The sequence below is a fragment of the Acomys russatus genome, chromosome 29 (genome assembly GCF_903995435.1).
Source record: "Acomys russatus chromosome 29, mAcoRus1.1, whole genome shotgun sequence".
In the NCBI taxonomy this organism is placed as follows: domain Eukaryota; kingdom Metazoa; phylum Chordata; class Mammalia; order Rodentia; family Muridae; genus Acomys; species Acomys russatus.
Genome location: NC_067165.1, coordinates 13,528,869 through 13,553,404, shown reverse-complemented (window position 1 = coordinate 13,553,404; position 24,536 = coordinate 13,528,869). Strand labels below are relative to the sequence as shown.

General features: G+C 50.5%; 1 protein-coding gene across 5 annotated transcripts in view; it reads right to left on the bottom strand.

Annotated features, from left to right (window-relative positions):
- Positions 1-24,536, bottom strand: part of Eri3 (ERI1 exoribonuclease family member 3) — a 128,358-nt gene that overhangs the window by 5,118 nt on the left and 98,704 nt on the right. For all 5 annotated transcript variants that reach the window (XM_051171670.1, XM_051171668.1, XM_051171669.1 and 2 more), the window contains one exon: positions 21,762-21,861. In XM_051171670.1, the coding sequence (XP_051027627.1) occupies positions 21,762-21,861 (100 nt within the window). The remainder of the gene's footprint in view (positions 1-21,761; positions 21,862-24,536) is intronic.

The window sequence follows — 24,536 nt, the reverse complement described above, 5'->3', positions numbered from 1 at the left end:
ACCTTGGAAAGTAAGCGCTTACTTCCTTCAGCAAGTGCAAACCTGTTCTGTGTGCCAGGTGTGCATGGGCCACACTGGGTCTGAGGTCGCCCAAGACTAGCTCCCTGTTCTTGCAGAGCTCAGAGACAGCCCCATTAGAGGTGCAGTCTATGAAAAACGGAGGCATGGAAAACTATCTGCCTCATTCTGAAGCTCAGGAACAGACTCCCAGAAGAACAAAGCTCTGCAGAGTTTGGAGGGAGCTAGCGCAGAAAGTTAAGATTACGGTGAAGAGGCACACAACGGGAAGTGATCTGTGGGGTGTCAATACTAATTTCATCAAGTGACTGAGGCCATGACAAGGTATGAATAGGTGGTCAAGACAGCAGTGACTGACTAAAGGAAACCAAGGAACCCAAATGCCAACCTAAGGAGTTCAAGATTCCGGTAGCACTGTGGAGAGACTAATACATTTAAGGAATAGAATGACAAGACCAGATCTGGGTTCCAAAATTGTCATCGTAAAATGTGAGGACAGGACTGAGGGCAGAATCATCACTGAGCAGATTAAACTATGGCTCACACCTGAAAGGCTGACCCCACAGCTCGGCTTGTGGTGGGGGTATGTTGACAGTGAAGACAAGACTAGAGGCAAGAGAGAGTTTAAGAAATTAAATTTTAAGCCAGGCATGGTGGCACACACCTTTAATCCCAGTACTTGAGAGGCACAGACAGTCGGATCTCTGTGAGTTCAAGGCCAGCCTGGTCTACAAAGTAAGTCAGGACAGCCAAGGCTACACAGAGAAACCCTGTCTCAAAAAGCCCAAAATCAAACCAAACAAAAAGCCAGGAGTGCTAGTCTATGTCTGCAATTCTAATATTAGAGAAGCAGAGATGGGAGGACCCTCAGGCTGGCTGGCCCACCAGTCTAGCTGAATTAGGAGAGTTTGGGGTTCAGTGAGAGACCCTGCCTCAAACAACAGGGTGGAGAATGATACCCAATATCAAGCTCACATGTGTATATCACCTCCTACAAAAACCCACAAAAAACTTATCCTATATTTTCAACTATATTTATTTTATCATCATTTATTATTATTACGATGCTCAATTTTTAAGATTTATTTTATGTATATGGGTGTGTTGCTTTCATGTATGTCTGTGTACCACAGATACACAGTGCCTGTTGGAGGCCAGAAGACAATGTTAGATTCCTTGAAGTTGAAGTTACAGTCAGTTTGGGGTGCTGGGAACTAAACCTGGCTTCTCTGGAAGAGCAGCTGTGCCTTTTAAGAGCTCAGCCATCTCTCCAGCCCATTATTTGGATTTTTGAGACAGGGTGTCACTATGTAGACCAAGCTGGTCTTGTACTCATAGAGATCTGCCTGCCTCTACCTTCTGAGTTCTGGGATTAAAGGTGTGCAGCACCATTCCTGCTTTAGCTGTATTTTCTACTTCGCTGTTTTATCTGAAATTAAATTTTTGTATATGGTAAGAAAGAGCTCTAGGGGCTGGAGAGATGGCTCAGAAGTTAAGAACACTGCCTGCTCTTCCGGAGCTCCTGAGTTCAATTCCCAGCAACCACATGGTGGCTCACAACCATCTACAATGTGATCTGATGCCCTCTTCTGGCCTGCAGGTGTACACACAGGCAGAGTACTGTATACATAATAATAAATACATCTTAAAAAAAAAAAAAGGAAATAGCTCTAACTTTAATATTTTCTGATGCAGAACTCACTGATCAACATGGACCAAACTGTTCTCTCTTTCTGTAATGAAATGACACCTCTATCATCATATCTGCAGTATTGTTGGAACCAGTAAAAAGAACAAACCTAGAATGACTGAGGGAGACGTAGTGATTCCAGGACAGCCAGAGGTACATACTGAGGCCTTGTCTCGGAGAAGAAAGGAAAAAGAAGCCTGTGTCAAACTTCTGACATTATTAATGAGGCTAAGAGGTAGTGTGGTTAAAGGAGCCTGCAGACGATCTCAATGCCCACCACGGCAGCCTCAGTCTCCTGTCTTCATCCTGCCTAGCAATCTCTCCGGGGACTGGGAAGGGATGGAGCCTGTGCCTATGGAGCAGAGGCCAGCAAAGCTGGGGTGGCACGGATGGGTGGGGGAAAGAAGCCGAAAGGAGTAGGATCTGTGCTTAACAAAGAGGAGACCACAAGAACTCTGAGCGCCTAAGTCTTAGAATCTCACTGACCTTGTGCACATATCTACCTGGATACCCAGCAGCAATCGTGTCCTGAGCAAAAGTGCTGTGGGTTACCTAGGCCAATCTGAAAGGACTGCCAGACTAAGTGCTGTCCCAACCCAACACGGTCCACGCACTAGAAAACACTTATCTCAAGTTCAGATTTGACTGTTCCTCTGTATTTTGAGACAGGACCTCTCTATATAGTCCTAGCTGTCCTGGAACTCTCTCTGTAGGCCAGGCTGGCCTCAGGCCCACAGAGCTCCTCCCGCCTTTGGCTCCTGAGTGCCAGGATTAAAGGCGTGCACCACCATGCCTGGCTGTTCCACATTCTTATTCATGAAGTTTGGTGACTCTATGATGGGGCCAGCAGCACAGTGTCCAACATCATAAGATAGCTCATGGGGGCTAAACAGTGATTTTGAATTTAAACAGCAGAAAACTCTATGTATTCTGAGATTCTGAGTTTGGTCCAAACTCAACTACTTATAACTGAACTTAAGCAAGTTTCTGAACTTTTCTGTGTCTTTGGTTTTTTCTCTATAATGGAAAGAATAATTATAGCAACTACTTCTTGTAAAGGATTATTTAAAAGGTGGAATGAATTATCTGTGAATATTTTAAAATGTCTGTTAGTTATCAGTTATTCCAATATTGTTATTCTAAAATTAACATTCCATACTCATCTGTATCCCTTGGATCAGCCTTGGCCCAGTCTCCTGGCCCTGGCCCCATTCGTGGCCACCTTGGCCCACATGACACTCTTTCCAGACGTACACTCCCTCTCTCCCCACTTAGTACTTACAGCTTCTAACCCTCCCCTAGACAGGGTCCTTACAGCCTCAACTCTAAAGTGACTCCTCCTTCCGGCCCCTCCCTCTATCACCCTCCACCCAACAGAGGTGCCTGGAGGTGCCACAGGGCTGATGGTGAAGGATGATGGTGGGTCTACAATAAGGGGAAAAGGCAATTTCATCTTGATTAGCAGGCGATTTCTCTCTCTGTAATAAGCGTGCTCCAAATAATTAGCGTGTTTTACGTAATAATGAAATTACAGAAATGCAGTCCACTTATTCAAACAACTCACCATTACCATATTTTTAAATATTAGACTTAATTAGAGTTTATCACTTCAGAGAAGTATGCGGACTGAAGATGTTTTTAAAAAAATCCTCATAAAGTGTTTATTAAGCGCTGGTAAAGCTAGGATAATGATGTGTTTGGAAATTAAGGCAATCAAACACTTACCGCCGCTCCTGGAGGCCGGGCATGGAAATGAGGCCATTACACGCCCATTACCCGCCAGCTCACAGCCACTTGGGGGGTGAGGGGAGGATGTGCCTGGCCGAGAGGGCATGGTGCCCGGAAATGCCTCTGCCAACCGCCCAGAGATGCCTGACCAGTAAGCACAGCATTAGCCCCTCAGTTACTTACACCACATTTGGCTGTCATGAGCCCAGCTCAGACTTGGCCAAGCCAAATGACTGGATTGATCCCAAATGCCAAAGGAGACAGCTCTGGACTGACCAACTCTGATCCAGACGCCCAGGCCTGGCAGGACACGTCAGCTCCATTCACACCCAATGCAGAATGGGGACAGAAGCCAGGTCAGGCAGCCAGAGAGGTCCAAGTGAGGAGGTAGGGCTGGATCCCACTTGCTGGCTCCAGTCTCTGCTGAGGAAGTGGCAGGCCTCATCCAAGTCTAGGCCTCACAAGAAGGGGTCACTGGAGTGGCAGGAGGACGCTGAGGAACTGAGTTTGTAGCTAAAGAGGACAACCTTTTGAAAACAGGGCCCCGGTCAGGGAAAGCAAGGGCAGAGGTGGTAGGGGAGTGGGGCTGTAGGCTTCAGCCCCCATTTGTCCCAGTGAATAACTAATTCCAGAATTTATAGTGCTGGGTTTTTGTTCTGTGGCCATTTATATCTGTGAGGGGAGGAAATGAAGAGGCAGCACGGACGCCACATCTTTCTGTGTTATTGCTTGTCTGCCATTTGCAAATCATTATTAATTGTGGGCCCTGGTGGCAGGACGGGTGGGGGCCTGGCTGGGTACATCCACATAGCTCTTCATCAAGGACCCCAGCCGCTGCCCCAGAGAGCCAATTACCCCACCCTGATTGGGATCAGATAAAGAGGGAATTTTTACAAATTAGGGAATAAATAGAATTTCCACACAGGGCGCGGGCAGGACCTGAGAGGCTATAATGAAAAACCATCCGTCACCATCAGCATGGCCTGGGCATGGAGCCCCAGCACTCCCTCCCTGTGGGTCCTCCCTGACGTTCAGGGACCTGAGCAGGCAAGTCTGAGAACACCCTAGCCCTCCTAGGGCCTGCAGGAAAGAATTCCCTGGAGGTGGGAGATACCGTATGCTGGAGGGGATACCATACACTGGAAAGGCCCAGGCCTTGGCTCAGGTACTATCACTTTCTCTCTGCTTGCCTACCCTCATGGTTTCGGGAAGGAGACCTACAGTCCCAAGAAAGACTAAAGTTGGGAACTACAGGGCCAAGAATACATCCATGCCCCCACAGCCACGGCAGCCCTAGGGCAGAGCCCCAGCCCAGCCCCCTGGACCACTCAGCCTGGGCTCCCATTAGTGCTCCTCCCCTTGGATCATTAAATATGTATATCTTATTACACGCCTTGTTAGAGTATTGAGCTCTATTGACTGATGATAAATCCTGAGCCTCGTCCTGGCCGTAAATTTATCTGGAGATGATGAAGACTCAATAATCTAGTCAGGCAGATAATATCATCGGGCCTTAAAAAAGATCATTACATTATATGTCAGAATTAAAAGTGAAATACGCTGTAGTAACAGGGCGCTGCTCCGGCCATTACCACAGATGCCCGCCTCCCCAGGTCGTTCACAGCCCAGGTGGAAGGGCTGAGCCACCAGGGACTGCTACAGCTAAAAGTGGCAGAGCACAGAGATAACCCATGGCCAAACCTGAGGTCAGAAGGAAAGAGCTGGCTGTCCAGAACAGTTGGACAGATCTAACGCACACAACGAAGGCCCTATCCCTGAGGATGGATCCGTCATTTGGGGCCTTCGGTCGCTCTTAACAAGAGAATGTCAGCATATCCTCACTTCAAGCGTAGCCTCGAAGGCCCAGGGCAGATCCTTCCCAAAACGGAGGCCCTGGGATACTGAGAAGTCAGGCTACTCACACTGCCCTAGACAGAGGGCCTGGAGTTCCAGGTCCAGCCATGTGTCAACAGCCTAGCTGGGGCCTCCTTGTGAGGAAGTACTGTCAATCCACCTCGGGCCGTTTCCTTCCTCAGTGGCCTGCTGCCCAGCTTCCATCCTGATCCAAGACAATGTGCTGTCAGTCTCTCACCTTAGAATATTTCTATTGTCCCTCTTTGCTACCCATTTCTATATTAATAAATTTGACCTTTGAAGTATCCCACTGTTCTCTCCTTTGACATAAGTCAGACCTCCCTAGACTAACCACAATGTATACATTTTCTTTCACTTAACTGGAACCATTTGCACTCCTACCCTCTCCGTGTGCATCATCTTCCTGCACCTCTGGCCTATGCATCACCGTGCCATCCTAGCAGAGTCCATTGCTCCCTAATGTGGCAGGGCCAATAGTACCCGACTAGAGCTAATTTTGGTGAACCTATGACCCTTGCCAGTCACTAGGTTTGAGATGGGCAAGTGTTCTGGCTTCTGAAACACAGAAACAAAGAGAAGCATGAAACATCTTTGCATTCTGCTAGATGTTTCCCTATCTGCACATACTGTCTGGGACTGCAGAGGCCTACAGGGGCTTTAGCTGTGGCGCCATGCTGACTATCTAACAGAAAAATGGAAACATTTCTGCATCTTTGAGGACAGTCTGGGAGGCTGGATCAGTCAGCCTGACAATCACCTCACCTCTAGGTTCCTTTCATTATATGATAAATGCCCCTTATTACTAAATATGTTTTAGAACAGATAGCCCATAGCCTATCTTTTTCTTGTAGCCGAACGCATACAGCCATAGTTAGTCTTCACTGTCAACTTGACTGGATTTGGGATGGCCTAAAAGACACACCTCTGAGCATACAGTGCTTCTTGAGAAGTTTAACTAAAAGGGAAGGCCTGCCCTGAATGTGGACGGCACCATCCCATGGGGTCCCTTACTGAGTAAGAAGGGAAAGAGAGAATGCCACTTAAGCACTAGCACCCGTTCCTCCTTCCCGGCCAAAGATGCAGCTGACCAGCTGCCTGGTGATCTTGTCACCATGTGTTCCCTGCTATGAGGATATTATCCTCAAACTGTGAACCAAAATAAATGTTTCTTTCCTGCCAGGTATGGTGGCATTTGGGAGGCTGAGGCAGGAGAGCTGCTGTGGTTTCAGGCGAGTCTGAGCTAGAGACACCCTGCCTCTCAGAACACTAAGGGAAACAACAAGCTTGACTCGGGCAGTTCTTTACCATAGCAATGAGAAAAGTAACCAATACACTAAGTGATATGAAGTATAAAGGCAGGAAGACAATGGCAGAGGCAGGGGAAAGACACTGCTACGCCAGGCTGGCAACCCTTATGTGCTCTTGAAACATCTAATCAGATTGCTTCTTACTGCATCTTAGGCTATAGGACATGCTACTAAAAGCGGCTAAAGGTGTCTAGCTTTGCATGAAACCCTTGCGGGACTACAGGGTAAGAAAGTAAAAGTAACTGAGAGACACTTCTGGTGTGCAGTGTCAGTTGACCAGAAGCTCCCTGGCTCCACAGCCTACTGAGACTCAGGCTTCCAGTGCTTTCTGCTCTACTGTCCCCAGGCTAGAGCTCTACCCCACTGTGTTCCAGACAGGAGGAGGATGGGGAAAGACAAGTACAACATGCTGCCCTGAATGGCTTCCCTTTGAGTGTCATTCTGGGAGTTCCCACAGACTCTATTTCCTTTTATTTTCTGAGCAGAGCTCAAGAGACATGGCCATGACCAACAGAATCAAAAATTAAGAGGGAAGACTTCAGCAGGCTTGGTGGCACAGGTCTTGGGAGACTGAGTGTTCAAAGTGAGATCCCGTCTCAGACAGACAGAGTCTAAAACACAGCCAAACCAAGTACATGTTGATGCACTAATTTCAGAAGGTTCTAAGTGGTTTGAGGATAAAGGGGGAATTGACACTGCATGTGTACCAGGTACTTTCGGTCCTGGCAACATAACAGACACCTACCTTTAGAATAGGTCCATCATGGTCCATTATGTAAGACTTTTTCTTGTCAATCTCCTCAGCTCTGCCTTCCCCCCCTTCTCTGGTTATCCTGGCCTGAAAGAACCTAAGCTGCTTCTCTAGGCCTGCATCTTGGGTGTGTGTGGAGAAAACCACAATCTTACGGACTAGTGTCACCATGAGCGCCTCACCAGTCCTTGGCTACATAAGCTGCCCAGTGTGAGTGCTTCCCTTTAGCCCTCAGCCCAACAAGTTCCCACCCTCCCCACAAATCTCAATCTACCAGTCTAGTACTCCAGCTCCCATTCCCAAACGGGCAGACACTTCATCCGTTTGCATTTGTCACAAGAGGGAACCAATCTGCTATCCCTTCTGAAGCTGACTTGTCTAACTCACCTAGGATCTAGAGTCTAAGCCAGCACACACACATTCCAGAGGCCTGATCTCTGTGCCTTTACCCATGGATACAGCCCTGGTGCTCCCCAGCCCTGACTCATTCATCCAGCCTCCCACCTAGGAGCCAGCCTCCACTTAATTAATGCCTCTCCCAGATGGCCGATAACATACTCTGGTCCCTTTCAGAGATAGACCTCTCAGACTCTTTTTTTTTTTTTTTTTTTTTTTTTTTTTTTTGGTTTTTCGAGACAGGGTTTCTCTGTGTAGCCTTGGCCATCCTGGACTCACTTTGTAGACCAGGCTGGCCTCGAACTCACAGCGATCCGCCTGCCTCTGCCTCCCGAGTGCTGGGATTAAAGGCGTGCGCCACCACGCCCGGCTTAACCTCTCAGACTCTTGATGCTTAAGGTCTCCTTTCCTTGTCTCCCACCTTAAAGCTTATTTTACTGGAGCTGTCTTCTTTAATAACCAGGGTCACCTCACAGGGGCGGGGCTTCTCCTCTTCCTCCTCCCTTTTTTTCCCCCCCGAGACTGGGTTTCTCTGTGTAGCTTTAGTTGTCCTGGACTCACTTTGTAGACCAGGCTGGCCTCGAACTCACAGGGATCCACCTGCCTCTGCCTCCCGAGTGCTGGGATTAAAGGCATGCGCCACCACCGCCTGGCTGGGGTTTCTTAAATTTGAGTTAAATGTTTATTTTTTTATGTGGTTTTGCCTGTATGTCTATACACCACTGTGTGCCTGGTGCCTGTGGAAGCCAGAGAGGGCACTGGATCTCATGAGCCTGGAGTTATAAGAGGTTGTGCACCATCCTGTGGATTCTAAGAATTGAACCTGGGTCCTCTGAAAGAGCAACCAGTGCTTTCACTGATGTGCTGTCTCCCCAGGCCTTTGGGTCTGACCCATGCTCACTCTCTGCTTTGGCGTTGGTGGCATTGCTACTTCTTCCCATGCCATTCTACTGGCTCCTTGAACACTTGCTCTTCTGCACACTCCTCCTTCCATGTCTCTCCTTAAGCAGAGCTGTCTACCCTGCCCACCCTTGGGGCCCGAGGTGTCTATTTCCCAGTGACCTCTAGGTCTATATTCTTACTACCAATGCCTCATCTAGGTAAAAGCAAAAGCACTGCCATCCTTTCTACAATGGTGTACTTTAAACCACGATTCTAGTCATTTTACTCCATCCCTTCAATGATCCTGGAGTAGAAAAGGGAAATAACGGAAACTGTGGTCACACTGAAATAGGTGTTTTTAGTTAACAGGGCCAATGCTAATTTTGCTACTGTTGACATCTATACTATGATGAAAGATGTTAGCAGGAGTTAAGCTAGGTAAGTGACATATAGACACTTGGCCTGCAAGGAGCCTGGGGATGTAGCTAGGTGGAGTGCTTGCCTACCATACATTGAGGATCTAGGTTCAACCTACAGCATGGAATAAACCAGGTGTGGTGGCACACATCTAAAATACCAGTCCATGTGAGGTGCAAGTAGGAAGATCCGAATTCAAGGCTTCTTTGGCTACACAGCGAGTTCCATAGCTAGCCAAGGCTACATAGTGAGATCCTGTATTTAAAAAAAAAAAAAAAAAAGCCGGGCGTAGTGGCGCACGCCTTTAATCCCAGCACTCGGGAGGCAGAGGCAGGTGGATCGCTGTGAGTTCTAGGCCAGCGTGGTCTACAAAGTGAGTCCAGGATGGCCAAGGCTACACAGAGAAACCCTGTCTCAAAAAAAAAAAAAAAAAAAAAATCAAAAGGGGCTGGAGAGATGGCTCAGCGGTTAAGAGCACTGACTGCTCTTCCAGAGGTCCTGACTTCAATTCCCAGCAACCACATGGTGGCTCCCAACCATCTATTACGTGATCTAATGTGCACTGTATACATAATAAATAAATCTTTTTCAAAAAGGGAAGAAAAGAAAAAAGAAAGTAAGTAAGTAGGAATGAAGGTCAGAGATAGGTGTGGTGGCGCAGACCTTTACTCCCAGCACTAGGGAGGCAGAGGCAGGGATCTCTGTGATTTCGAGGCCAGTAGTCTGGTCTACAGACCAAGCTCTAGGACAGCCAGGAAGGGTTCTCTAGCGAAACCCCGTCACATCCTCCTCCCCAGCGTACTCCCAGCCCCCTGCCCAGTACAAGAATAAAGGTCAGGCATGATGCTGCACAGCTCTCAGTCAGCATTTGGGACGTGGAAGGAAGTCATACATTCAAAAAATGGGCTATACGAAACCTTGACAGCAACTACCACTTCCTCGGGGTTGTTGGCTCCCCTTGCTATTCCCAGGAAAGCATCTAAACTCCTTTACAAAGTTTTGGGGGTCTAGCCCTGTTTTTTCCTCTGGCCTCATATCTCTCTTCCTTTCTCATGTGGTACAGCCCTTTTCTTTCTTTCTTTCTTTCCTTTCTTTAAGATTTCTTTCTTTCTTTATTACATATACAGTGCTCTGCCTGCATGTACACCTGCAGGCCAGAAGAGGGCACCAGATCTCATTATAGATGGCTGTGAGCGTCCATGTGGTTGCTGGGAATTGAACTCAGAACTTTGGGAAGAATATTCAGTGCTCTTAACCTCTGAGCCATCTCTCCAGCCCGGGACAGCCCTTTTCAAACGCTCTTTTTTGTCTAGACGCCATATCAGCACTCTTCTCGTGCCCTGGGACCCAGGCTGGCTCAGTTCCCTATGGGTTACCGTACCTTGCCCCATGTCTGTGTGTTCCCACAATTACCTAACTCATGACTGCTGATACCTCCTGCTAGACAATATGCCACGTGAGGGGTTATTTATACAGAGGCCCCCAGGAAAGATGTACAGAGTTCAAAGAAGTGGGGGGGGGGGGGGGAAGCACAAGCCCAAGATCACAGAAGAATGTTCTCCAGCCTGACACCTTCCACAGACAGCCTCTACACGCCAAGGCTCTGAGTATCAGTCACGGTCCTTGTGTCCAGCTTCTAAAGGGCTGGAGGTGTCTGCTTTTCCCTGCCTCCGTTCCCTCCTAGCACCTTGGTTTCCCCAAGACTACACCAAGAGACTACCTGGAAGGATCTCATTAGCAGAGTGGGAGTGTTGGTGCTGGGCTTCCCAGTCCTAGGTGGTGATGCCCTGGAGAACAGCTCAGCTGTGCCTAGGGACTCTGGGGAGGGGCGCTGGCCTCCCTAAGCCCAGTCCCACCTGGTAAATATTTTATCCTCAAGCTGCTCAGCTAATCCTTATTAATTTCAATACGCTGCCTTGCCTGGCTCAGCTCCCAATGCATTATTTATCCCCTTTGTTTGTTTGTCGCTAACAGGTGGGCCCCAGTGGAGGTGCGGACTGGGGACAAGCCCACTCCATCACAGTGTGGCTGTGAATTAATCATGAGGACTAATGGGAATCACCTCAGCTCCAGGCACTTCCCTAGCCACCTCTGCTTGTGCTGGCACCCAGGGGTGGGCCAGGGCCCTTTCAATTCCATTTACCTCAATTCAAAACAGCACATTTTATTTATTATCTGCCTACCCTTGTCAGGCACTGTGCTATGCTTTGGAGATACAAGATGAAAAGACACAAGTTCTTGCCCTCAGGGAACTTATGGTCTAGTGGGGAGAGAGATCTCAAACAACTTCTGAGCCTGCGACTTCTCATTTAATGGTGATTAAATGCTGTAAAGAGGCAGTGCAGGGCATGGTGGGAAAGTACATAGTGGAGAAGGGGGAATCTGGCCAAGGCTAGGTGCTATGGAAGGCTTCCCTTGAGGAAGTAAACCCAAACAGAGTCCCAAAGGATGACCTGAAGTCAATTAAGCAAAGGGGGTGGGATGTAGAGCTGAGGAAAATAAAGCATAACTAGGAAAAAAAAAAATCACTGAGGTGAAGTAGCCAGTGGTAGGAGAGGGTCTGGAGTGTGGAGGTGAGGAGGGTTAGCAGGTACCCCGAGCGCAGTGTGGAGGCTTTCCTGTGAGGACAATCAGCCTGCATCCTGCTGGATCACAAGAGCAATCCCAACCACAGCATTTTCACTACGAACACCCTGATATTAACACACATTCACAACTCCCGGCCTGATTTCAACAGCTTGATCCCGGACTTTGCACTAATGGCCTCTTAAAGTTGTCTGTGGTGTGAGGCCCACTCCTCCAATGGCTTTGATGCTCTGCCTGCTGCTGCTTGTGCACCCTGGAGGCAGCAGTTGGGATCACTAAACTTCAGTTGTGTTCATATCAGGGAACACAGGTGAGCACTTGCCTGGTCCTTATGTGCCCCTGTCAGCTCCTTGATGGCTGGGATTCACAGTGCTTCCTCCCCTCAGCAAGCCTGAGAGTGGGGTGTCACTGTCAAGCCCCAGGAGGAAAGCCGCAGTTCTGATGGCAAGAATGACTTGCCCAGGACTACTCAACCTGGAAAGAACAAGCCTCAACCAAAATGGGTTAACATTTCCCTAGGGATTGCCCTTGATGACCAAGGGCCCTAGTTTTGAGAACAATGCTGAAAGCCCCTGGCTTATGAAGCAAGCACAGCTCTCGGAACGCATGGGCTGCACTGTGCACACGCTCAGGGTTTGTAATTCTATTCAAAGTGGCCACTTGGAAAATCCATATGTCTCCAGGCTCCCCGTACATCATGGTGTCAAGTCATGGAGCAGAGGCATCCATCAGCGGCTCCTGAACGCCATGCATGGCCTGTGTACCACACTCCTGATCCCACCCTGTACTCCTCAAATCTCACCGCTCTGGCTTACCCCGACCTGTCCAAAGGTGGCTTGGCCCTCCTTTGCCACCTCCAGATTCAGCCTGTGGCTACCTCACCCCAGCTGCTGAGGCTTCCTTTGCTCTGCTCCACCTGTCTCTGCGCTCTCAGAGCTAGGCAGCCAGCTTGGAGGCAGCTTCGATAACTTGCTAACGTGCTGCCCATGCTGTTCTTAAAAATTTATGACTGTGCAACATGAAAACTCCGGCTGAGGAACCGTCATTAGCAGAGCTGCCTCCTCCCCCACCAGAGCTGCCCTCGTAAATTGAGATTTATGGCTGTGGCAGGCAGGGTGGGGGCTTGTACAACTGTGAGAATGCTGTGGAGGAGATGGGGGAGAGACCAACGAGGCAGCGGTGGGGCCCTGGGCTCCCCCCTGCGGCAGCTCCAGCTCACCACAGGCTGCAGGGATGACACTTCCAAGGCAGGTCTGGCCAGAGGTGTCAGCACAGTACAGATGCTGGATTCTGCTCAGCAGTGGACGGGGATGCCAATACTAGCCTCCTCTGGCAGGTGTGCAGGACCAGATCCTGAGGTTCCAGGTGCTAAGCACTGGCTCCTTAGTAGGATTAAGGAGGACAGGAAGGCCAAATCTAGTGGGGAGCACAATCCTTCCCGGGGTCACCTTGAGTCAGCGTCTCTAGCTGGGACTGTGTAGCTCAACAGAGCAGTGGTTCTCAACCATCTAATTCTGCCACTCCCTAATACAGTTCCTCATGTTGTGGTGACCTAGCCATAAAATCATTTTCATTGCTACTTCATAACTGTAATATTGCTGTTATGAATCATAATGTAAATATTTGATATGCATGATCTCTGATATCCAACCCCTGTAAAAAGGTCATTTGACCCCACCCCCACACACAGGGGGTTGCGACCCACAGGCTGAGAGCCACTGCACTAGAGACCTGGAGGGAGGCAAACTGGATATGAGGGAGCTTCCCTTTGCCCCACTTCTTGGTAAGAAGCACAGGGAGAGACTGAAGGCATGTGTGTGCACAGGGCGGGCCTCACTCACACAGCCTCCTCACCCAGGACAGACTGGGGCTGAAGAGCGATGATGCCACTGTGCCCACCCCCAACTCTAGGCCCTTTGTTGGCTCCCCTCCACTTACTCCCCTGCTCACTTAGCCCTGTCAGCCAGACCATTATGAAATTGGGGTTTCATTTACAGACTAATTAAACATTACAGCTTGTTCACAATTACAACGCGGGGATGAGGGAGTAACTAATTACGGAAGAAATGAGCTAACATTTATCTCTGCTCCCACCCTCCCTTTCTCCACTGGCCCCCACAATCTGGCTTTCTCTCTATGGTCAGTACCAGCTACATTTATTTCCTATGACTAAGGAACTGAAAAGGCCTGGTTACCTCTTCCCCTCAAATCCAACTGCTGTTCCCAATTACCCTGGGCGTGGGACTTGGCTCCTAGCACTCTGTGCAAGATAGGCCCTGTGGGTATGACTAAGGTACGCTCGGAGCTTGTGATGGCATGTGTATGGCTGTGACATCTGGGGTGAAGGAGGCTCTGCTCGGACTGCCAAGATGATTGTACTATTGGACTGTATTTGTTGTTTTCTTACACAGGAGGGTTTTGGAGTGACTGTTTAGAGATGTGTGTGACCATGTATGTGCATAGGTGAACCGTGTTCTCACCCTCAGCCCCAGGACAGGACAGAAATAACTAAGTGGCTGTAGGTGGTGATGGGCAGAAGCTGGCCCAGGACATGGCCCTAACAGTCTAGAGCCCACTTCCCACTGGGCAGCCTCATTCACTCTCCTAACTCAGAAGTGGGGGAGAGGCGGGGCCTCTCTACTCCAGGGCTCCCAGGGCCTAGGCTTGGCCTCTGGACATATTCTCCCCGTAAGGTCCAAGGAGCCTCCTGGGGGTTACAGTGCCCCCTGTGGGCAGGAGTCCTGGGGTCCTGCAGGCCTGACACAGGGTTTAATATAGTAACAGCGAGTATAAGCGTTTCCATCCTTCCTGCCTTTGGGCAGAAGAAGAAAGGAAAGAGGAGGGAGAGGAGGGAGTGAAGGGAGCCGGCTGAAGGGAGGCTTTGAGGCCTCAGAACTCACATCAAACAGCCGGATCTGGGCCTAATTGTCTGACCCCTGCCCCTGCCTTCAATCAGCTCTGCAGCTCCTGCCCGCCCCTTGCCTAACTAGCAGCCATGTTCTCCTCATTAGGACAAGTTCCCCTTGCACACATGTCCTCGGACATGTCCCCAGCACTCCCAGCTCCAACCCTGCCTGGTGGGAGGGTACAGCAGGGACCCAATTTTGGATTGCCTCTGTGACAGCTATACCCTAGCTGGCCCAAGCTGCATCGGCCCCTGTCCTTAGCTATAGGGCCTAGTACCACGTGTTATGACAGGCCTTCTGGGCTGGCTCAGCTGCTGGGTACATTCTATCCTCTGTGTGTCCTTGCACTAGTCCCACTGTCTCAGAAACACAGTCCCCATGGACAGGATCTAAATGGTGTTTATCCCCTTAGGCTGGAATGGAGAGATCAGCTTTGGCATGGGGGTCAGAGCCTAGGCCTGAGGCTACGTGCACGGCCTGCCCACTGGCCATGATGGTTCATTCAGTGGACCGAGCCGTGGTGACATATGCAGTGTTGGAGATGGGTGGTGCTCAACTTCTATCGGGGAGATCTGGGTTTAAATCTAGTGCTCTTGTTTTCTTGTTAGGCAGCCTGGGGTGAGCAACCACCTTTCTGAGATTCAGTTTCCTTACAAGTGTGCCTGCACCAGGGCGCCCAGCTAATGCAAGGCCGGAAGCACCTAGGTTGCAGCCTAAAGGTGGAGGCAGGGATGTCGCAGCTCTAAGGCGAGGGACAGAGCCCCAGCAATGCTTTATGGTCCCAAGTCAGGAGGTACGGGGTTGTCACCTAAGTACCTAAGGGCTGGAGGAGGCAGCCGCAACCCCCCTGAAGGCAGGCTGTGTAAGATGCCCTTGAGATTCATTCAGGACTTAGAGAACGGCTAGGCGGCTCTGGGCCCGACATTGTCTCTCACCTTAAACCAGTGGTAATGACTTGCAAATATTGATGAAAAAAACGCAAACTACAGAGATTGTGTTTTTCAGGAAGTGAAGGTGGGGAGAGGGGATAAGGAGGAAAATAAACTGCAATGAAGTCCAGTTATCTCCCATCTGTAGCTGTTCCTAATCCCCTAGCCCAAAGGAATCCAATGCAGCCCCTTATCTGCCCTGTCAATCACTCAATCACCGCCCAGTGCTTGGTGGGCACCACACACTCACACACACATGCTCTCGCAAATACAGGCACTCCACTGACTCTTGCTCCAACATTCCCGCCCACCCCCAGCCCATTACTCTTCTGAGTAGGAGCAGCAAGCACGCACAGGTCCTGCCAGATGGATGCAATTTGCATAATATCAGCGGTGAAGGCTGCAAGATCACCAGGGGTCAGGGCGCTGACATCCCCGCACAGTCTATCTGCAAGTGCTAATTTGGCCAGCATTGATCTGTCTTTCTGATTTCTTTGTCATTTACGTCTGCGATGGTCTGACAGGAGATACAGAGAGAGACAAGGGGAGGCCAAGCCAGCCTGGGGCTATGAAGGAAGGGAACAAAGATTGTACTGTCACTGCATCACCCACATGAACACAGACCAGAACCTTTCTCTATCCCAACTTACCCATCCATCCATCCATCCATCCATCCATCCACTTTTCTATCTGGGACTGTCACCAAAGACCATAGTCTGAAGCAGTGGTGAGAACCAGTTCCAACCACACACATCCCTAGGGGCCCCGAGGGGGTCTTGCTCACGCCCAGGGGTACCCAGGCAGGAAGTGGAGACCCTGTTGGCACCTGGCTAATTATCCCTTCAGGCCACCTACTTTCTGGATCTTCCCTTTCTCAGGGGCACACCAGAAAGGAGATGGCAGGGAAAGCATGGGGAAAGACACTCTAGTTCGGTTTCACTCTGATCAAACCCAAACAGAAATGGTGGCAGCAGTGAGACAGGCCGAGGACAAATGAGAAGAGGGGCGGCAGAATCGGCAGGGGCCTGCTACCAATACCTCATGGCCCTTAGGTCAGCTTTTGCTGATTCTAAAACCTCAGCCAGAAAGCCATGTGTCATGTCGGGTCTACATACTGCCTGCAGACTCCTCAGCCAGAGGCCTTGCATTTTTCCCTGTTTTGTGAGGGGCTCAGAATAGGGAGAAGAACATGGCTAGGCCAGACATCATGGCGGACAGGGAGGCAAAGACTGTAGCTCTGGAAAGCAAGAGTCCTCTGCAGAGAGAATATGGTCACTGCTAAGAGATGCAGAGGGATTTAAGCATTTCCAGGGGGTGCAACACCCCTCCCCCATCTTAGCCCCTCCCTCTTTCCCGTCCTACCGTGGAGGAGCAGGGTGATCAGAAGGAACTCCCTGCTGGGCAAGAGGAGGGGCTGGTGTCCCTGTGTGCTAATCCGGGGCGAGGTCTTCAGAGAGACCCGGGAAACTTCAAGGAGGGGAAGCCAAAGCTGTACTGCAGCTGAGCTCATTAGCCAGCACCCCCTTCCCCAGGAGGAGGAGGGCGGGAGGCCCAGTGAGCCTGGCAGCAGAGAAAAGGCTGTCACTGTCCTTTCTTCCTTTTGGTACAAGCGTCTCCCTGAGCCTACAATTCTCCTGCAGTGACACCTCTCACGGGCACTAATGAGATCCATGCCACAGAGCTAATGCATTGTGACTGGACTCTGATAGACACCCACTCATGTGGGGGAGACCACAGGCTAGTACTTCCTCCCACAGAGGGGGTACGTCCCCAGCTTTAGCCCACCCCACCACCACTTACCAGCCCAGCTCTTGCCAAACTGCTAGGCAGCAAGCTCCTGAGAGTCCATTTGGTCTCCATGAGCCTCAGTGGGACCCTCTCCTCAGTCTCAGAGCAGAGGGGCTAAGACCCCAGAGCAGGACCACCCAGCTGGGTATCACAGGCAGTTGCAGTTATTCTCCTTGACAGCTGAAACCTGCAGTCTGTGGGCTCTTGTCACAGTGGCAGATTTGACTGATATCTGCTGTGCAGATTTTAGAAAGGAAAGAAGGGAAGGAACCCAGGCTCTGCTGCAGGGCCCAGTGTGGAGGACTCAGGTGTAGTTTGATTTTTTTTTTTTTTAATGGTGCTAGAGACTGAACCCAGGGCTTTGCTCTTGCTGTCAAGTAAAGTCAAGCTCTACCACAGGGCTGCATCCCCAGCCTAAAGGAGATGCCCAGTTATTGCCTACAACAAATAATGTCAGGATAATCTTCTGTATATTCTGGAAGATGGGCAGGATCCCCTGGGCCAAGAGGGAGAGAGCAAACTGCATAGGAAGAACTTTCAGGGCTAGAGGAGGCCAGAGGTCAGCAGGTACAGTGCCCTGGCTTCAGGGCAAAGTGTTTTTTAACAGGGCTGATGGACAGCAGAGCCTGCCTTTCTTTTTTCAGCTGTTGCTGCCCAAGCTTTGTACAAGCCTATTAGGTTCACAGGATCTTAAGGAGAACAGGGAGAGTGAGCACAAAGGCTAGCCCGAGGAGTTGGGCCAGTGGGCCATGGTGCTTCCTCTCAAGCAAAGCAATCGCAAAGTTGGACACTACAAAGGCGCAGCACTTGCAGGGCACAGGTGGGCTGTGCACCTGGGGGTTATTTAGTTCTTGTGGCTGCAGGTCCTTAAGTCGTTCAGCTGAGCTTCAGTTCCTCCGTCTCTAAGGACGGAAAGGTGAAGCCTACCCTCCCTCACAAGACTGATAGGAAAATTAGTTTATATAAAACAATAGGAACACTCTGCTGACCCTCTGATAAAATGAAAGAAAGGCAGACAACAGTAGCTGGGAGGCTGTCCTGCCTTGAAGACAAGCTAAATGAGGTTGCTGACAGAGCCACACAGCCTTGGAAGTTGGCAGATCTGCATTTAGTAGCTCTGCCACTGAAGCCCTAACTTGTACACCAGGCTCCCAAGGCCAAACCACCCACTCCCTGCTAACACGTCTTGCTCACAAGCAACCAAAAGCCTTCCTGCCCAGTGCTCCAATATCCCTGGACCCTCCTTAGCCATTCCTCAACTGTCACCCCCTTCAGTCTCCAATGCCAAGCTCAGAATTCTACATGAAACTTCTTGGGTACCAGGTGCCACGCCATCTACACCAATTCACTGTAAGCCCTGCCATAATTCTTGACACTCAGTAGTTGCAAGGTAAGCAGCTAATGGATGAAAGGAAGTTGAGCCTGGCTCCTTGCCCCCATTTTCAGTGCTGCCCTGGCTCTCAATTACCTTTTTGTGCCTTTCTTTTGGCCTCTCTGCCCTGTAGACTCTTTATCAGACTTCTCCAAACAAACCGGCAGACCACTCTCAAAGCTCAAATCAGACCTGTTCCAAACACTGCCATGGCTCCCCTCAAACACCTCAAGATACACAACTTAAGTGGCCTTCATCCCACGGCCTATCTCCCTGTCACCCCACTCCTCCGGCAAGCTTGCCTCCTTGCACTCTGAGCACCTCCACATCATCCATGTCACACCCCCACAGCATTGTGGAAGAGCCAATCAGAGCCTGGGGATGGCTAAGTGGTGGGATCTGCACAGTTCTTGTGTAGCATCATCAATGCTGCTTCATCCCCCACCCAACAATATACACACCACTCCCTACCCCAGCCTGGCAGCTCCTCACACAGTTAATTAGCACCATGTCACTGAGGACCAGCCTGAGTGGCCAGTGACAGGAGCTGACCCCTGACCCCAGGGCTGGGAAGCAGTCCACATCAAACTCTTACAGCGCGACCCTTTTAGCACGCACAGTAACTCAGGGCACCGCCAGCTGAAGCTCATTAAAGCTGTCTCTTTGGTGCGAGGGCCATTAACCTCACTGCTCAAAACCCACGCCTCCCCTCCCTGCCTCTCCCAGCCCAATTAATGCCCTCCATCCTCCCTCCCTTCCAAGCACCCTTACCCACACCTCATAGCTAGCCAGGAGTTGGCAGGGCTGCCCTCTTCATTCAGACTGCAGGGACCAAGTGCCAAGAAGGGCCAGTGCCCTGGCAGCCTCTGCCACTGGCAAAACCATAGAGAGGGAACTCCCTGAACACCTACCTACCTTGGGAGGGGCCAAACACAAGCCTCTCCCTAGGCTACTCACTGGCCCTTCCCACTGCCCCATGAGCAGCCTGGCAGCACTGCCTGAGGTCTCAGGATTCTGCACAGTAAAGCTAGAACTATTTCTGGCTTCACTGTTACTCAGAGCCGTGAGCTGCCTCCTGGGGTCTGAAGGTGAGATGTTCTTCTTTAGAGGAGAGGGCACCTCAGGAGTCCTAACCCAGGAGAGCCGACAAGGGAGGTGTCACTGAGCCTCAAGAGGCAACAAAGATTAGCAAGAGAAAGTTGTTCTTCTCACAAATATAACCTAGTGTAGACATACAGAAGCAGGACACTTAGCTCAGGCTGTGTACCATAGGCCACCATCGGATTCCATTGCTGCTGGCCCTCTTTCTGTGAGTGGATGCAAGCCTTTCCAAAGGTCCTAGTCTCCTTAGCCTCTCCCTTTTCCATCATTCTCCCAGTGATTCGTTTACTCACCAGCTTTTCATCCATCTATCTACAAGTTGTTATTGAGCAACTACTGAGAGCTAGCTTGGTGCAGCACAGGCTGCTGCGCCGATTCTTTCATTTCCTGACATCCCCTCTGAGCCGCCTTTTAAGCAGCACCCAAGGCCCTGCTCCTCGCCATTACCTCTAGGCCAGGCCTAGGAGAGTACTTGCTGATGTCTAAACTTGTCTTCTCAATGTGCTGGGCTCTTTGAGGTATTCAGGCTTTCTTTGTACACACTTCCCCCGCTTAAATGCTACTCCTTTGTTTTTCTACCTAGAAAATTTATTTATCCTTTAAGGATCTCAACTCAAGTGTTTTCCCTAGTAAAGTTCCTGCTCAACCCTCAAGATTTATCACCTGGTTGGGTTTGTTGTCTCCTCTAGGCTGCATGGAAGCCTTCTATGGGAAAGAGCAGCAGTTATAGCAGGACACCCTGAGAGGCCAGGCATTCTCTGCCCTGGACCCCAGGAATGATAGAGGGCATCCCAGAAGTCACTGCGATGTGGCTGAAGGAGAAGCTACCCTGGCCGTTGAGAACAGGGACACTTCCCTAGCGGCAATCCAGACGTCTCTACCATAACAGTTGAGCACCTGGCTGGCAAGCACCCATTCCAGGCTCTATCCCTCCTCACCATGCTCAGCGCCCCCTGGGCACCGAGAGGTGTGGAATGGGCAAAGGAGCTAATTTTTAGCAAGTGGCTGGGACCTTGCAGCATTCTGACGACTCCCTTTACCACTTTACTGATGATACCTCGTTAAAAGTAATCAAGTTCTAATAAGGTCGTAATGCCACCAGCACCACCCTGGCTCCATCCCCTACAACAATGCCTACAGCTGGTCATTTGTGTTCCCTGGAAGCATCTGCACACATACACACACAATAAGAGACACAGAAAAAAGCCTTTCTTCTGACACACACACACACACACAGGCTGGTGGCTGTTTCCATAATCAGACACATGCCCTCAAATAAACATGGTGTATTGTTAGTCATACACCCTCTTCTAACAGGCATGCACAAAGACAGACACCTTATACTCAGACACACAGACATACGGGCAAGCTGTCACACACAGACAGACATGATACTCACACACATATTCACACTGACATTATCAGAAGCTTACAGAGCTGCCAACTCTATGGAATTACGGCCAGTCCAGTTTCTCCCAAACCGAAACCCCCGAGTGTTACCCCACCTGTTACCCCAAGTGGCCCCTCCCAACCCAGGCACACTGCTCAGTGGAGGCTGCTGCTCCTGCGGGGGAGTCAATACCCTGTGGACGAAGTCATCGGTCAGAAGGACCTAGACTAATTAAAAGCTGGTGAGGTTTAAATAATTCATCTCCTTAACTCCCATTGATCGTCCAGTTTAGTGGCCACAGACTTGAAACAATATTAAACAGCCTCCTCCAGCTCCACAGGGGGGTGGGTAGGCTGACATGTGCCCACATCCCCAAAGACACTGCCCATCAGGGATGCAAGCAATGGGGACAGGGGACAGTGCTTTGAATCTAAGGCCACCTGTGACTCACCCAGAACCTATGTTCCAGTCTCCTCTGAAATGTTTCTAATTGCCCCAATCCATCATGTCCTCACTCTGCCCTCACTCTGCCCTCCCTACCCCCCTCCCTCCAGCCAATGACCTGCCATAGGGTTGGGTACTGAGTGGGCCATGGACACCCTCGGTTTGCAGGCAGGGGACTGACCGATGCCGCTGTGGGGCCGGCCTATGTGCTGCAGGCTGAGGCCCTTGTTCATGTCTAGCAGTCCGTTCTTGGGCCAGCAGCCCATGGCGAAGCTGTAAGCCTGGAAGACAGGAGGGAAGAGCGGTTAGCAGAGGCCCTGACTGCTGAGCAAACCCCACTGACTAAGTCTCCCCCAAGTCCCTACTTCTCCCTCAGGGGCTTGTAATGCCACCTCGTCCCCTCACCACGTTCCCTTTCCACCAAGGCTCTCTCCCATCAACAAGAAAGACCTCTTCTAGCAGGGTGGTGGTGGTGCATGCCTTTAATCCCAGCACTTGGGAGGCAGAGCCAGTCTGGTCTACAAAGTGAGTCCAGGACAGTCAAGGCTACACAGAGAGACCTTGTCTGGAAAAACAAAAACAAAAAAGTAAGGCCCCTTCTTTCTTCTGGGCTTTCCCCTGCAGCACCTGCCATCCTCACGGGGTGCCCTTTGTCAGGGCACCCCTTCACCATGCACCCCTCCACAGATTCCCATCCTAGAGCACCACAGACGTGCAGTGCTCCTTCCCATGGTATTAGTGGTCACAAAGACTGGTCTCAGGTAGGACCCAGGACATCAAGGTCTCCAAATTTCACTCCACAGACAGGAAAAATGAAACAGGCACTGGCCAATGGCATGCCTATGGTCACACTGCTTTTGATCCTGCAAAGGCAAGGTTGTGAAAGGCGGTAAGTGCTCTGTGAGAGCTCAATGAAGAGGGGTAAGGTCACCAGGTCAACTCAAGCATCAGTGAGGGAAATACAGGGTGTGTGTGTGTGTGTGTGTGTGTGTGTGTGTGTGTGTGTGTGTGTGTGTGTGTGTGTGTGTGTGTGTGTGTGTGTGTGTGTGTGTGTGTGTGTGTGTGTGTGTTCTGTTGAAGGTCAAGTGCTCACTTATGCATATTCAAAGCGGCCACCCATTGATCTGTACTTAATTGTTTTCCTGGGGTTGGGGAAGGAAGTGCTGGGGGCATCGATCTGCTCAGGCCCCCAGCAGCTCCATTGCCCCCTCCACTCTCTATCACACCATCTGGCCTCCAGCGATCTCCATCTGTGGGGAACACATGGCAGGACAGGACTTGCCTTCCCTAACTGGGGACAGGACCAGCAGCTTCTCTCCTTGGCATCACAGGCCTAATGTCACAGATGAGGAAACTGAGGCCCAGAAGAAAGTGACTTTGCCCTACATGGGTTAGACCACTACAATGCGGCTAGGGAGGTGGGGTGCATTTCTTCCTCCTTAGTCTGCTACGAAAGTCCTGGGATTCTGCCAGTAAATCTAATGTCAAATTAAACAGTCACCTATCCTTTCACTTCAAAAGTCCCTAAACACCAAGCTGACCCTCTTCTGATGGCAGGAAGGTGATGGCATGTGGGACAGTGGCAATGGAGATGAAACTTGGGTGAGTTGGGGCTGATGGAACCAAATCCCTGCCAGCCATGCTTAGATAAGCATTGCAGTGCCCATCTACTTCTGGGCCCAGCACACACACACAGAGAGGAAAAGGCCCAGCAAAGGGCCAGAAACAAGGGATGTGAGGGAGGGAGCGAGGGAGGGAGGGAGGGAGGGAGTGTGTGTGTGTGTGTGTGTGTGTGTGTGTGTGTGTGTGTGTGTGTGTGTGTGTGTGTGTGTGTTGGGGGAGGGGAGAGTCTATGCAGGGCCCAGAGGCTAGGCAGGCAGAAGGACAGTTGCTTTCCTTTCCAGCTTCAGGAACCTAACCCACAGGCACCGGGAGACTAGGAGCAAAGGCAATTTAAAACTCAGTACTTTCCAAAGCCATTCTCCTTAACCATGGAGGACCAGCTTTAGCTTGACTCCAGCCAAGCCTCCTCAACCTTCTCCCAGGTCACAGATATAGCCACTAATCAGAGGCTGAGTGTGGGACTCAGGGATGGGGTTGGGAGACAGCACACTGGCAGAGCCTGGATGTGAGCAACAAGGGGCCACATGCAGCAGAGGATGCAGACAGATAGGGGACGATAGGGGACGTAGCCAGTAGGTGGGCACAGCTGGGGGACTGCTGAGTATGGCCAGCAGAGGCTGGAGCGCAGTGGGCCAGAGAGCAGTGGCGGCTGCCTTTCAAGTACTTTAAAATCACTTACAAAGGCCGGATTAAACGATCAGAAATTCCATTTAATAGGACAAATAAAGAAATAACAATCTACTCTATCAGCCTGGAGAAGGCGAGCTGGATGGGTTTTTTTCCCCCTTGAAAAAGGAAAAAGGGAAGGAAGGGGGAAAAAGAAGGATAATGTGTGTTTACTCAAGCAAAGAAAAAAATATTTAAGTGATGTCGGGGAGAAGATTGCAGTAACTAGTGAAGAATAACATCGTCTACTTTGCTGTCAAATCACACCCGAATTTCAGTAATAGATTCTCGGCTGACACTCAATTCAATTCGAAGGTGATCCTGCTTTATCCCAGCCCATCAAATATTAAACACTTGCATTAGCAGGTGCTGCCGCTTCCCGGCTTAAAGCAGCGGGCGGCAGGGCTGTGGCGGCCCCTCTGCTTGTGGCTTGGGGACAGGGCATCTCAACGTTATCTGCACGTTACCCCGAGAGCCTTATCGCAGCTAAGCGGGAAGACCACTTCAGATAACATTAGAAGCTTGCCCCATACGTCACCATGATTAGATTATTACTGTAATTATGACTCCCCAAGATCTCCACAGGCTAGGATGTGTAGAAGGGGGACGGAGGGCAGCAAAGACCAGGAGGGCCAGGCTGGACCAGGGCAAGCTGGAGCCCAGGCGG